Genomic DNA, 15953 nt, shown 5'->3' on the forward strand with positions numbered 1-15953 from the left:
CTGCCTTTAATTATGAGGCCCACTAAAGCAAGAAAAGAATTCAATGACCTCAGTGTTTTTCCTCTCCCATCTGTATATACTTAAGGACTTCATCCTACTTGTAAAGGAGACAACAAAGGTACAGTACTTGACCTTTATAGGGACTACAATAATTACATGTTTCCTTAATCCTTTCCTAAAGGAACTTTGGACTTCAGAAACAAAATGGGTATCTACCCATGGCTTCTCCTTGAAGAAATGAAAGTCTGAAGCTATCTCTGATCACCTCCAAAGGAGGGCCTAACCCCTCTACCAGACCATGTCTAGGTTGCTAATGCCTGCCAGCAGTCTGAGGAGGTTCCTCAACAGTGACTCCATCAGGATCATGTCTAGGGCTTCATCCTGTGCTACAAAAAGGGCAGATCTTCAATCAGTGTGCTAAGAAGCCTGCAATGATCTACCCCCCCCCCCGCCCAAATTACCTCTGTACTCTTTGTTCTACATCAAAGTGTTAACCAGAATTTTCCCCCAAGATCTGCCTCTTTGTCCCTAAGTCTGCTCTCTGCATTTTCCAGTACTTTGTCTGACAATCAGCCATCAACAATAATGACCAGATCACTGCACGCTGAAAAAGTGTGCAGGAGAAGGGGATGGGACACAGAGAACTCAAGATTTGGGTTCGAAAGACTACAGGCTCCAAAATGCAATTTCACCTCCCAAAGACTACCATTCCCAACCTACAGTGCAGCCAGGGTCAGTAAACACTTGGCTTGCCTTTCTGAGACCTCAGGCAAAGGAAGGATATGGAAAAGCCCCAGAGGATATTCTTGGCAGGAGGGGTCACTCACTAAATCCAGGCAAGGAAGGGGAGGAGCTTGAGCGGAGTCCCGCCCCTCCTGCAGTAAGCTCCTAAATTCAGCCGCTGGAGTTCTAAGAGCACAGAGTAGCTGCTCGCCCCGAACTTTCACCATGGTTTCGGTGACCAGAACAGTGTTTGGAGAGCTGCCCTCCGGAGGAGGGACAGTGGAGAAGTTCCAGCTACAATCAGACCTGTTGAAAGTGGACATCATTTCCTGGGGCTGCGCCATCACCGCTCTGGAGGTCAAAGACAGGCAGGGGAAAGCCTCCGACGTGGTTCTGGGCTTTGCCGAGTTGGAAGGTGGGTTCCACCAATCCCGGGCCGAGGGGATGATCAGGACCACCCTTCACGCACCCCGAACGTTCGGCCGCCTGTGAGCAAGGGACTGAGGTCAAAGTCCCTGAGTGATCTTGGGACGATCTAACTGGGGAGTGCGTGGGTTGGCTAACAGGGCAGTGTGGCGATCCGGAGCTTGGGGGGAAATGAAAACCCAGAATGATTCCAAGTCGAGTAGCTAAAGGACTTGGTTTCTTGGCTGCTGGTTATCCATTCAGGCTTTGCCTCAGTTAACGCAAAAAGTAAGACCAAACTCCAGCAATCCTGGAGCAAACTTTGAACTGCTGGCAACGGGGGCGTGGTTCCTTCTTCTGGTTCTGCTCTTTTCAGAAGAAGGAAAATCAAAGACTTGCGTCTACTACTTACTCTTCATCACATTCTCTTTGAAGACTGATTGTCCCAGAAATGCTCCATAACGTAAGCTGAGTGTAGGCTCAGCAGAGAGCTTGGCTGTTTTGGTTATGATGCCCAGCCCAGCCCACCCTGCTTGCCACTCAATAAGCATGTACTGATGGAAAGGGAGAAGACCACCTCTAACTAGATGGACTTTCTCCCCTTGGGGTCTATGGGCAATTAGGATCATGTGTTAATTCATGCATTTTAAAACTCTGGTAACACATTCGACAACACAGACAAGCCCCCACGCCCACCCCCCTTCACAGAGCTTGCCGTTTAGCTAAGGAGATGGTTTTTAACCCAAATAACTCCATAAATGTATAATTACAACTGCAGTTGGATTGTAGCAAGAGATTGAGTATATGGTTCTATCTCTTGGCACTGCAGTGTAACCAAACAGAAACTGGGGTCTGAAATAAAATTGGCGAAGGGAAACTGAGAATTAATAAGCTCTGCTGGCTGATGGGTGTGGACAAATTCTGCATTGTAAGAATATTGCTGAAGGTCCTATTGATCACCTCTGCTTGTCTTCACCAGCCCTGGAGCCCCACAGTTTTCTTTATATGATCTTTTAGGTATGACCTAGGAAAAAACAGTAATGCCTTTTGTGAGTTTTGCATACCATTTCTTATCTTTAAAATTTTTTCTACTTGTGTCCCACCTACAGTTCTTATGGCTTCTTTCAAAGCCTGTTATGAGAATATTTGCTGGTAAGCCACATAGATAAACAACTTACCCATAAAATCCATGAGATTCCTTTCTTTCATTTCCCCCCAGTTACTACCAAACAGCCATCTATTGCTGCCATGAGTCATTATGGCACTTGCCCAGCACATGTGAGGCCTGGGTTAGATCCCCAGAACCTCAAATAAACAAACAAAAATGCTTCTTTAGCAGCAACTTAAGTGAGGAGGCTGGTACAGGAGGCTGACTGTAGGAAGGTACGGGGATGTGAGAAAGATCAGCGTCACTTCCCTTCCACACATCTTCAGAATTAGAAGCCGAGAGGGCAGGCAAGTGGCCAAAGAAGATTCTCTATAATCACTTTGCCGAGTCACTTGTCTCTGCTATAGGCTGCAGATAGAACCACAAAAGATTGCATCTGTTTTTTGTTTGTTTGTTTCAGTACTAGGCCTTACACATTCTAGGCAAGAGCTATACCACTGAGCTATATCTCTGACCTTTTTATTTTAATTTTGAGATAGGATCTCCTTAAATTGTCCAAGCCAGCTTCAAACTCCAAATCCTCATGTCTCAGCCTCCCAGGTAGCTGGGATCACAGTTTGCCCACCACACGCAACTCAAAGAGTTTACCTGACTCATGCAAAATTGTTCAGGGGAGTCAAAGGAGAATTGGATATTTAACCTGGAATTCCTGATCCACGGAAAAAAATTGGGGATATAAAATTGTGGGCACCATCCCTTATCACCATTCAGAAAGGTACTGTCCACCCCCTGCAGACATATGCACACCTCTTTTATTTCCTGCAATTTTTAGTTCTAAGAGTCACGTGCATCTAAAAGCACAAAGATCTTTGGAATTCATATGGAATGTGAGCTGTGATGACAAGCTTCCAGATGACATGACACCCAGGAAGCACCAGTTTCTTGATAGGTGTGGAAGTGCAAAGACATTCACATAATCCTGTGTGAGACTGTAAACCTTGTGGGAGTCTCGGTGAAAGAATCCTTCCCAAATGTTCTCAAATGTTCTTAAAAGGAAGAAAACACGTTAGCTCCCCTAGATTATAGCGATCTAGCTGGTATTTTATTGCCCTCCCTAGTACCAACATATGTTGAGAATGTTCAGTGGCATTTTCTCAGCAGAAGGCACCACAGCTTCACAGAATGCCAATTTAAATCAAAGCATTTCAAATATTCTTCTTGGTGCTGGTCCAAGATGGACATTTTCATTCCTGTGCTATAATTCAGATAATTTATTATAAAAGGAAAGAAAACTATTTTCAAAAGACAAATAAAGGGAAAACACCCTCAGTATATTAAATTACACTTTCTGATATGTTCAGCCATCTTCAAGGTTACCATAAGTGGACCCTAGTTTCCTTTTATAAGGCCTTATCTTTTAGTATTGCCAAAGATAAGACTTCACATACGTCATAATAGGAAGCATATTGCCTCAATCAGAAAGTAAGAAATGGCTCTCTGCTACTACTTTGGTTAATTCTAATTTATTAAAACCCATATTAGGAAACTACTAAACTCAGCGTAGTGATGCATTCTTGTAATCCCAGCTACACAGGAGGCTAAGGCAAGAGGATCTCAAGTTCACGGACAGCATAGGGAATTTAGTGAGACCCTGTCTCAAAGTAAAAAGTAAAAAGGGGTTTCAATTTAGTTTAGTGGTAGAGCATCCTTAAAAGAAAACTAGCCACAGTGGTTGTCCGTAAGAAAGGATCCTGGATAGTTACGGTTCAGTTTTTTCCTCATCTGACCAAAAGACAGTCATTCAAGTAATAAATGTTGTTTGGGGTTTTAAAAAATTAATTAAATACATATCCATATGTGCATATATATTTAATATATGTATATATAATAATTAAATTATATACTATACAATATTATGTTATTATACATATTATTATACTAATATTTATAATATTATAAATAAATAATATTTATAGTAATGATGTTATAATATGTAATATATTCTATATTACATATTATGATATATGCATGTGTGCACATATAATTAAATGCATGTATATATTTATATGTTATATATATATGTGTATCTAGATATGGATATAGATGTACTTTTTTTTTGAGATGGGTTTTTCTATGTTGCCCAGACTGGCCTTGAATTTACAATACTCCTGACTTAGCCTTCTGAGCAGCTGGGAGTATAGGTTTTGCACCACCATGCTGGGCTGTTTTGAGGGAGAGTAGTGATTAATTTATTTCAGACTTTAGAACACTCTGGTGAAGGTTTGGGCTTTTTGAGGCAGGTGACATAGTTGGGGATCTTGGGAGGTCACAGGAGTGGAAAGGGCAATATACCATGCTTAAGCAATTATTGATTTTTTCTGGCCAGTGCCTTGTCCAGGAAAAGGAGCAGACTTTCCCAATCCTCTTTCTTCCACGTCAGCAGCTGATTTGATTAAATCAGTATTCCTGGCTTGACCTAGGAACTTTGAACTTTTCACTTAAAACAGAATTTTCTGCAATGAAAAATAACTTTTTAGTCATTCCTTATTCAGAATTTTGGGATTTTCATTTTTCCATAAAACTGATTTGATACAAATGCTTAATTACATTTGAAAATAGTATGAAATCTATTTGTTCTGTTAAGGTTTTTTCAGAGACAGCTTGGATAAGTGGTTTCTCCGTCCTCATGGATCAATTCTTTTTTTTTTTTTTTTTTTTAGTATTTATTTTTTCGTTGTAGTTGGACACAATACCTTTACTTTATTTTTACGTGGTGTTGAGGATAGAACCCAGGGCCCCCTACCTGCGTAGATGAGCGCTCTACTGCTGAGCCACAACCTTAGTGCCCTAATGGATTAATTCTTAAAAACTATTAATCTAAACCAAGGAACTGGCAGGTACTTTTCATCTCCACAGGCTGATGAATTGTTGCCAGGAGTCGTGGCTTCTGAGGGAATTCTTGACAGCCAGTGTGGCAGGAGCTTTACTGTCAGATTGTCTCCAAGGCCTAGTATACCTCTGGTGGAGGATGGGGGCCCTGGGTACACTTGTGGAAAAAACTGAGATCGGACTAAAAATGGCCACAGCCAGTTGTTGTATGTTTGTTTGTTTGTTTAGACAATCTGCTTTTCTTTACATTTTTAAACTTTATTGGGCTCAGACATCCCAAATTGATGTCTGCAGAAGCAACCTCAAAGCAAAGTTTCCTTCTGGCCTTCTCTTGAGGTAAGCCATAGAAGCTAGGATTACTCTTCTCCAAGGCAGGTCATAAAAACTAGAACCCCCTTTTCCCCAAAGTCAAGATAAAAGCTAGAAATATTACTCTAACCCCCCCCCCACACACACACACACACCACACTTTCTCTCTAAGAGTCAGCCATAAAAAAATTTCTCTGACCTCTTGTTCAATTGTAGGTCCTAGGACTCCTGTTCTAGAAAGGGTCTTGGTTCGTAGCTGGGAGGAAGGATTGCTGTTCAGACAGGCCAAGAAGAATCTGGGCAGACAGGCCTTGCAGGGTCTGCCATGATTTTCAGAAAATACCCTTTTTGTCCAGTTCTATTTCTAAATGGCTGTCCATGCTTCATCTCTCCTAAGAATAAAAATTGTTAGTTCACCCTGGGTCTCTGAGTCTTCAATCTGAAGGTTCCTGTGTCACGTGAAACTATAATCAAATATGATTTTCTCTTGTCAACCTGTCTTTTGTTATAGAGGTGTCAGCCATGACCCCTGATGGTGGGCAGGAGAGGGATTATCCCCTTTTCTGTCTAAAGAGAAGATGAAACAAAACCAAGAAGAGGTTGTTTGCCTTTTGGGACTCCTTTTGTTTAACCACTGTTAAGGGGTTTGAAAACTACAGCTTCAGAAAGTAGAAGGTGGGGAGAAAGTGGGAACTGACGGAGCAATGAACCCCACCAGTGCCTAGAGATGGTGGTTAGATGGGCCAACCAGGATGCCCGGTGCTTGCTAAATACAGTTGGCCCTCTGTATCTATGGATTTGCATCAGTGAATTCAACCAACCACAGATCAAAAATATTTGGGGAAAACTGCAATAGTACTAAATGTGTTTAGACTTTTTTTCTTGTCATTCCCTAAATAATAATAAAGTACAAAAACTATTTATATGGCATTTGCATTGTATTAGGGATTATATATAATCTAGAGATGATTTAAAGTATGTGGAGGGATCTGGGTGCAGTAGCACACACCTGTAATCCAAGATATTCAGGAGGCTGAGGCAGGAGAATTGCAAGTTCTAGGCCAGCCTCTGGAAATTAGCGAGACCTTGTCTCAAAATAAAAATAATAAAGGGGTTGAGGATATAACTGAATCCCCAGTACTGAGGAAAGAAGAAAGAAAGAGGATGTGCATAGGTTTTATGCAAATGCTACCCCATCTTATATGAGGAATTGAGCATTTATATACTTTGGTACTTTGTTAGGGGGAAGGGACACTGGTAGGCAATGCTTAAAAGTATGTATTAGGAGCCAGACTACTTGGATTCAAGTCTTGATTCCTCTGCTAACTAGTGTTTTAGAGCAAGTTACTAAACTTTTCTGTCCTCAGTTTCCACATCAGTAAACTGGGGCAATAATAGTATCTACTTAAGAGAAATGTTATGAGGATGAAATGAATTAAACGTAGAGCCCTGAGAAAGTGTCTGGGACTTAGAAAGGACTAAGTGTCTGCTGTTATAATAGTTCATTTACAAGATTCTGAGGCACCATGGATTAATGAGGAAGGAACCAGGACCTGGAAGAGAATGATTAACTTGTGCCCAACCAGTTGCATAATGGGAACAGTGACCAGCCACTGGCTGATTCAGGGTCTGTATCCGAGAGCCCCTCCAGCTGTGGAAAAATAAGTCATATGTTTGAATTGCATTCTTTGCTAATCCTAACTAGACATGGAGGATACAGAGTACCCCAGGAAAGGAGAATGGAATCCAGAGTGCATTTGAGTGAGAAATAGAACAGAAAGGAATTTTGGTGAAAATGCAAAAACAAACTATCTCCAAATCTTAATCTGTTCCATGGAAAACCACAGAAGAACTTAAAAAAACTGTAAGAATAGTAAACTTTAAGAAGAGAAAAACTTTAAGAAGAGTACTTTAAGTACTTTTACTGGAATATGCCCTTGTTCAGAGTTTTAACTACAACGATGATGCTTTGCTTTTTTAACCCCCACCACCAAAAAAAAAAAAGCCCAGCAACATTTGATTCTCATCAATATGCCCTGTAGCAATCAAAAGGAATATGGTAGATAGGTAGTAAAAGGGAGAAACCTTAAGATATTTGATAAATGAAAAGTTACAGAACAATGTGTATAACTCAATTATATCTGTATAGAATATACATGTGTTTGTCTTCTTGCATGTATGCTTATATGTAGTTAATTCAATTTTTGAAAAAACTGTACATTCCCACCTGTTAACAATGATTGACATTAGGAAGGAAGAGAAGTGAAGAAAGGCTTTTAAAATGTTTTACACTATTAAGTTTGCCAGATTTAGCAAATGAAAATATAAGAAGTCTGATTTAAATTTCAGGTAAACAACTTATACTGTCTCCACCATACTAATACTATGAACATACTTAAATACTGTTAAATGATTATTCATTTTTTATTTGAAATTCAAATTTAACTAGGCATCCTGTATTTCCTCTGGCAATCCTACTCAATGTCCTTGGGTATTATTTAACTCTCATTAAAGATATTTACATGTACTAATTATATGATTTTACAAAAACATGAAAAGAGAAAGAAGAATTAGATAGTTTTCTCTCAAGACTACACAAAAGTCTAATTTTTAGTTAAGAAAATTGATTGGCTCAGAAAATAGCAGATTATAAAGCAACATTCCCACTAAGATCCCAGTTTATAAAAAGAAGCAAATGCATATGTACACTACACTGAAAGACAGAAGGATATATATATAAGAATATTAACAGTGGTTCTCTCGAGTGATGAGATTAAGGAGGATTTAAATTTCTTCTTTGTGTGTTATAAAATTCTTTAAAACTTTTTGTAATGAATATGTATTACTTCTGGAACAGGAAAATGTCAGGTGTGAAAAAAAATACCATTTTTCTGTGCTTTCATGAAGACTTTGATATGGCCAACTTGAAGGTGGTTGTGGCTTCCTCAAGAAGAAAGTGATAGGCAGCAGTGTAAGACACCTCTTCTGTTTGAAGTTTTAAAAAACACTGTCATCCTTGTCCTTTCAGGGTACCTCCAAAACCTGCCCTACTTTGGAGCAGTGATTGGAAGGGTGGCCAACCAAATTGGCAAAGGAACATTCAAGTTGGATGGGAAGGAGTATCACCTGGCCATTAACTATGGGCCCAACAGTCTGCATGGAGGACTCAAAGGGTTTGACAAGGTGAGTCCAGGGCATGTGGCAGAGTCCTTTCTTGGTCCACTTCCCAGAGTACCCACAAGCATGTCTCCTGTTGCCAAGCAGAATCCTAGGCCCTGGGACATGTGCATGGTAAAGTAATCCAGGAAAAAGGCTGTTCCCAGGGTTTGGGGGAGCAGATGCAAATGGCCACATCCAGGATCTTTCCTTCTCTAGTTCATCTGACTGTCACAAGCAGGGATCCTTGAGTGAAAGGACCATGCCCCCTGACTTAGGAATGATGTAGAACAACTTTCTCATAGTGTTGGGATCAGGGAATCAGGTTGAAGAAATGTGGGTTAATGATAAATACCTACCCACCCTCTACTGCATAGGCCTTCACATATGTTGTCTCTGTATCATCACTCAAATGAGAAATCTGAGATTGTGAAAGGCACACGATTCCTAAAGGGGACAGCCAGGTCTGCCTGGCTCCAAGCCCTCATCGCTATACTAGAGCTGCTGGTGTCCTCCATGGCCACTGTGGGGACCCCCAATCCAATACCCCTCCCTGTTCCTCTTGTGTGCACCCTTCCTGTGCAGTGTGGCACCACACCCGAAAATGCCCTTCCACTGAAGTGCTTTGTGCCTTGAAATTACCTTAGGCTCCTCCAGATCCCCCTTTCTAAATAAAAACTCCATTCCCTAAATAAAAACTCCAATCCTTGGAAAGCAAAAGGATCAAGCTACTCCCTGAGATCAGAATTCCTGGCCTCCTGCTTCACAGTCTGTGGGAGTCTGTGGGTTAACCCACAGACTCTCCTGCCAGTCTCATTTTAGTCTCTGACAGAAAAAAATTCAGATACCTCTCCTTTAATTTATACCACCCAGGTTGTTTGCTAGAGTGGAGATAGAGAAGATAGGAAGTAAAATGTGTGGTAACTAAAGGCCATGATTTCCTTTTTTCTGCCTCTGGCCTCCACTTCTCCTGCTGAAGGAAGTTGGTTGCTCTAGGTTTTCCCCTCTCCCTCCAGCTTCCTCTCTGTAGCCAAGAACCAGACTATCCCATTGGCTTCCCTTTCTTCAGTGATGGACTCCTCACCCTAGGGAGAGCAAAAGGCTCTCCCTAGTAGCATCTGCTGTGCCCAAGAGCAGAGGGCAGAGATCCTCTAGAACATGCCAGGTCCATGAGTAAACTCCATCTAGAAGAAGCTGGGCCGAGTTCCTACAGGGATCTTCAGAGGACCCTCAGAACAGCACCTTGCTCTTCTCCTTCTGTTCCACTGTGGTATTTTCTGCAGTGTATGTATTCATATGTATTCCCTTTATTAACACAGAAGAATAGTAAGAGTGCATGTCTGTTTTACTCCATTTTCTGTTGCTATGACTAAATACATAGACTGAGTCATGTATAAAGACAAAGGTTTTTTTCCCCTCACAGTTCTGGAAACTGGGGAGTCCAAGAGTATGGTGCCAGCCTCTAGTGAGGGCCTTCTTGCTGCATCTTAACATAGAAGAGGGCATCTCATGGCAAGAATGAGCAACTATACCAGTTTGGGTCTTTTTTCCTTTTCCAGCAAAACCATTGATGCCATCAGAGGTTACCTCTCTCATGACCTCCTCTAATCCTAACTACCTGCCAAAGGCTGCATCTCCAAATACCATTAGCATGACTTTGGGAATTACGTTTTAAACATATGAACTTTTGGAAGACACATTCAAACCACAGCCCAAACCAGTGCAGTGGGCCCCTTTTGTGAACCACGGAGCATAATAGGCTGGGGATTCCTGAGGTTCACAGTATAATGAGGCAGATTGACCCTTACATAACTATTAACAGCTGGGCTTCCACAGGCACCATAACATAGATGCTAACGGTATACTAGAAGAGCTGAACATGAACAAATGAACAGTTATGGAGGTGGGACTTGAACAGCTTTTGAAGAACAGGTAACATTTCATTCAATCTGTGGGTATTAGACAGAATGGCTATACTGGGGCCCAGAGATGGGTGGGAAAAAGATGAGAATACTTATGGAGCCCCTGAAAGTTTCTCAGCAGTAAGTTTTTAGATAGGTATCATTAGCAGTATCAGATGGACTTTATTTTAAGTGTATTGGATTTCAACAATTACTGAATGAATAGTTTAGGTTGGGGGTGTGTGTTTTTCTGTGCAGATCAGCACAATTCTTTAAAAGATGAAAATTAAATAACCTGACAGGATTTGAAATAGTATAAGAAAGTCTGCAGATTTAAAGTTCCTAGAGAGTTAGAAACTATAAGGTCAGAGAAATTCTTCCATGAATGGGAATTACACGTAACTGAAAATATTTGTTTACACCAAAATCTTTCCATTCTTTCGTTTCCCTAAAGAAGAAAATTTGGGTAGAAAGGTAAGAACATTTTATTTCAGATATTTAATTCCTACAATTTTCCACTTGGGGAATTCTTTTTTTCTTTTTTTTAATTATACATATAACAGTCTTCCTATTTTAAGTGTCTTGAAAGTTCAATATTTCTGAGAGATAATTAGGATATAAATTAAATTTTTTACTGAGCTCAGTGAATTTGTGTCAACGCCAGATGCTCTCATTGTAGATGAAGGTAGAGAGCTCCATCCCTACTGGGCTCCCCTTCCTGGCAGACAGAACACCTGTGAGAGCCAGACCCAGGCTAGAGTGAATGGGCAGAGCCTGGCTGCAGGGCTATTCCTCTGATGCAGTAGGTTATTATCTTTTAACTGTGTTTGGAGTGAGAGTTTGACTCTTCTGTTGAAAATGGAGATTTGAATAAAGCTGTTCACTGAAACTAAGATGTGAAATCATGTAGATAGCCAGACCTGAGTTGGAATCCTAGCTCTGTCACTAATTACATGTATGATTTTAAACAATATTTTTTCTTTTTAAACTATGCTGTATTAAAGGGTTCTATTCTACACCTCCGGAATGTATGGGTAGAAACAGGCAGGTTAACTCCATTGAACTTAATTTGTTCATCTGTAAAGTGGGTATAATATTAGTTGGAACTATAAGAGCCAGTGTTCAACAGTTTTGACCTACAGGGACAGTGATTTCGTTTAGTTCAACCAAAAAGTTCCTTGCAAGGTGATTTAGGTAAGGCATCAGTGACTGGTGAATACTCCACAGATTGGAGGTCTCATGTGTGCAATAAGCTCTTTACTAGTGATCCCAGAGCTCCCTAAAGGACGAGGACTCTGGTCAACTCATGCTGCTATTGTAACATAAGGGAACAGGCTTGGGCTGGGTCAAATCCACTATCACTTACCAGCTGCATGACCTGGGGCCAGCAGTTTACCCTTCCTGAGCCTCAGTGTGTGGTCACTCAATGAGAATGATGGCACTACTTGAAGTAGACAGATGAGATAATGTCTGTAAAGTTTTTGGCTAGGTGCCTTTCTTCATAACGAACACTTGATAAATGCTGGTTTTCCCTTCCCTGAAAGTGTGATCTTCGGGCTGGGGATGTGGCTCAAGCGGTAGCGCGCTCGCCTGGCATGCGTGCGGCCCGGCCCGGGTTCAATCCTCAGCACCACATACAAACAAAGATGTTGTGTCCGCCAATAACTAAAATAAATAAATAAATATTTAAAAATTAAAAAAAAAAGAAAGTGTGATCTTGGGGCCTTTCAGGCAAAGTGAAGAGGAACCTCTATGTTAATTCAAGATTCCATTTTTTCTCTTCATATATTTCTTGCCATTCTTAGAATTGTATTTGCTAGAACACAGAGAAAACCTTCAAGGTAATTTTTCTAGCTCCTTAATTTTATGGAAGTGATAGATGCCCAAATTTACACAGTGAACTAGGAACAGATCTGGCTCCAAAACCATGACTCCTGACTTATGGGCTGGAACTGAATCCTAATGGAACAAGTGCCCAATTTGTTATAAACTCTGTCCAGGGAATAAGAGAAACTTGGAGTGTTTTTCATTAATATTTGTATACAGTACACCAGAGAGAGGGGTTGATTTATTGAGGTTATTTTTTAGTACTATAAAAAGGTATTGCTACACAACACCAGAATGGAGCACCAAGATTAAAATAAATATATATCCAAGAAAAATTCAAAGAGGAAAATATTGTAGATACATACATGTAAGGTTAAGAGGAAAGAGTATAAGTAATGGAGCCAGGCAAGGTGGCACATGCCTGTGATCCCAGCGGCTCTGGAGGCTGAGGCAGAAGGACTGTGAGTTCAAAGCCAGCCTCAGGCCTCAGCAAAAGTGAGGTGCTAAGCAACTCAGTGAGAATCTGTCTCTAAATAAAAAATATGAAAAATAGGGTAGGGATGTGGCTTAGTGATCAAGTGCTCCTGAGTTCAATCCCTGATAACCCCTCCCCCCCCCCAAAAAAAAGAGTATAAGGAATGGGAGTAGGTAAACAGGAAAAAAAAATGCCTCTTTTCTGTACAAATCAGAGATTTAGATTAGTTCAAATCCAGGCTACTAATCCAAGCCTTAATGATTGAGGAACTCTCTTTCTGGAATCAGTTATCCTTAAATATTGAAGTGTGGCATTTAACTTGGGATTGAAGCAAATAAGCAGCTTTGAAAACACTTTTTTCTAGGTCCTCTGGACCCCTCAGGTGCTCTCAAATGGCGTCCAGTTCTCCCGCATCAGTCCAGCTGGTGAGGAAGGCTACCCTGGAGAGTTAAAAGTCTGGGTGACATACACCCTGGATGGCGGGGAGCTCGTGGTCAACTTTAGAGCACAAGCCAGTCAGACCACACCAGTCAGTCTGACCAACCATGCTTACTTCAACCTGGCCGGCCAGGTAAGTGAACTCACTCCTTCTCTCCTGCTGTAACTTGCTTCGTGGAATAACCAGGGACTGTGACTGGAGAGATCAACCCAGTATGGACTTACTCTGGTCCTGACAATGATGAAAAGAGCCCAGGAGAGCATCTGGCTCATAGTAGGTGTTCAATAAATGGAAGTCATAGAGGAAGAAGATGGAATGAATACATTGTACTGTCAAGAAGGGTATCTGTTCCCGTGGCTATTTCAAGAACTCACTCTCATCTGATTGCAGCATGTGCTCACATCTGCTTCCCTTATTGTACTCCTACATGACCCTCCAGTTACTTCCATTTAAGGAAGCAGATATAATTCTCCGAATTATACTTGAACCAGCCCGTTTAATATTTGTGTACTCCCATTGTGCAGCCCACCAGCTCCTTCCAGGGATTCTGGTGGCCAGTCATGCCCTGCACAGGACAGTAGAAAGAGCATTAGACCTGGATTTAGAAGACCTGGTGGGTTTTGTTTTTATTTTGGTTTGTTTTTTTCAGAATAAGAGGCATGTTCTTAATTTCGTAATAATAGCTACCTATTATTTATCAGCCCCTGTCAGAAGCACTTTATGAAGTTGTCAGTAAAGACATTGAAATCAACCCAGCCCAGGGATAAGCCCCAGGAGGAGGACTCTTAAAATGTCTCCCTACAGGTGGCAAAGAGCCACTGACAGTGCCCTTGAGCGATCCCCTCTAAACCACCTCATTCCCTTCAAAAGGGAACATTTCAGCTTATTGAGGAGCCTATCACAGGAGGCAGAAAACAGGCTGAGCCCAACTCTGTAGATTCTATCTGTTACTTCCTCATTATCTGAAGAAATCATGGTCCACTCAACTTGAATCATGTGGGCATGATTTCCTTCAAGCCTATGTACAGTCAACAAGTATTAGCTTACATTTTTGTCCTCCCCAACTTTTACGAATTTGCTGCTGATTTTTTTTGGGGGGGGAGTGGATAATTTTCTTAAATAACAGAGGTAATTGGTTCTGATAAAATTTCCAAAGTTTTCCCTTTAAAAATAAGAAATATGGCTCTTCCCTTGTTTGATCTTATCTCCAGAACATCCATCATCCTTCCTGAAATCTGAAAACTAAACCAAAAGCTAAGAACAAAACAAAAACACCCATTCGTAAGAGGATCTACTTTTTTAAATGGGTTCAGAAAGGGCAGAATTAGAGAAAGAAAAACAAAACACATTATATTGTTTTAGGTAGATAGTAAATTGTGATGATTTTTCTGTTTTCTGAATTTTGATAGGCTTAGGACATATTATTTTATAACCTTGGGAATGGTCTAAATGAATTGATTCAGAAATAGAAAGAGAAATTACACATGAAGTATTCCATCTGCCAGTGTTCTTCCAGTGAAGGAGATAAAATGGGAATTTAAGGTTTACTAAGGCCCTTTGCATTTGTCACCTTTCTAATCCTGCAGGGACTTGGAGTGACAGATATTTCTGAATCTCTTTGCAGAGGATGAATAGTTTCCTAGATCAGAGACCCCACCCAGAAGAGCAGTCAATATAAACCTCCCTTCTTAGACTTTCTTAGTAAGTGCAGCTCAAATCTACAACCACCAGCCTCAGCATTAAGAGCACCAGCCTTTGGGGGCACTTGGGTAGGAATGGATGCTCACCAGGCCTGGGGTCAAGAGCCGCTGCATATTCAGAACATCCCTTGCCCTATCCTGGGAAGCATTATCACATGTCAAGCCCTCTCCAGGGAAATACTTCAAAACATGATATTTAAAGTAATTAGCTGGGATGTGGTTCACTGGTAGAGCACTTGCCTAGCATGGACAGGCTCTGGGTTCAATTCCTAGCACCTAGCACAAAAATAATAAATGAATAAAGTAGCCAGCTCATGTTACATCTGTTCACTTTTTTTGTTTTCTAAATCTAACAAATGGTATTTTTGTTCTATTTTGGGGCCCAAGCATTGGCTTGCTACTTCTAGTTTGTGTGTTGGGGGGTCTGAGAGGTAGGATGTGAGAACTGTTTGAAACTTAACCTAAAGACCTCTGAAAGCAGGCCTAGTGGAATTTGGGATGAAAAGCAATAGCTGTGGTTCTGGTATGACTAGGTAGATAACGTCATCAAGGAACCAAGTTCTTCCATTTTTCCGTTCTACTTCCTCAGTGTCTTGGCTTTTTTTTTTTTTTTTTTTTTTAGTTGTTGTTGGACCTTTATTTACTTATATGTGTTCCTGAGAATCGAACCCAATGCTTCACACATGCCAGGCAAGCACTGTACCACTGAGCCACAACCCCAACCCAGTGTTTTGGTTTTTGTCTTCAGGTTTGTCCCCCTCAGTCACAGGGTGGTTGCTACAGCTCCAAGAGTCACCTCCTCATACAGTCACCCCCCAGAGACAAAAGAGGATGTTTACCTTTTTCATATCTCTAATGTTTCTTTTCTAAGAACAAGTACAACCTTTTCTAGAAGCTCCTGGAAGACTCACATTTCATTGGCCAAAAGTGTGACTCATTCTCTGCCAACGGGAATCTGAGACTGCCATGATTGATCTAGACCAACCAAAATTTGGCCTCTAGGGCTCGGGAAAATGTTCCT

The 15953-nt window shown here is 41.1% G+C and overlaps 1 protein-coding gene across 1 annotated transcript in view; it reads left to right on the forward strand.

Moving 5' to 3' along the window:
* The first annotated feature begins 883 nt into the window (after positions 1-883).
* LOC114108457 (galactose mutarotase) overlaps positions 884-15953 on the forward strand; it is a 45310-nt gene continuing 30240 nt past the window's right edge. The window contains exons 1-3 of the mRNA XM_071601509.1: positions 884-1138; positions 8463-8617; positions 13158-13364. Of these exons, the coding sequence (XP_071457610.1) occupies positions 949-1138; positions 8463-8617; positions 13158-13364 (552 nt within the window). The 5' untranslated portion in view covers positions 884-948. The remainder of the gene's footprint in view (positions 1139-8462; positions 8618-13157; positions 13365-15953) is intronic.

Source organism: Marmota flaviventris, chromosome 14 (genome assembly GCF_047511675.1).
Source record: "Marmota flaviventris isolate mMarFla1 chromosome 14, mMarFla1.hap1, whole genome shotgun sequence".
Classification (NCBI taxonomy): domain Eukaryota; kingdom Metazoa; phylum Chordata; class Mammalia; order Rodentia; family Sciuridae; genus Marmota; species Marmota flaviventris.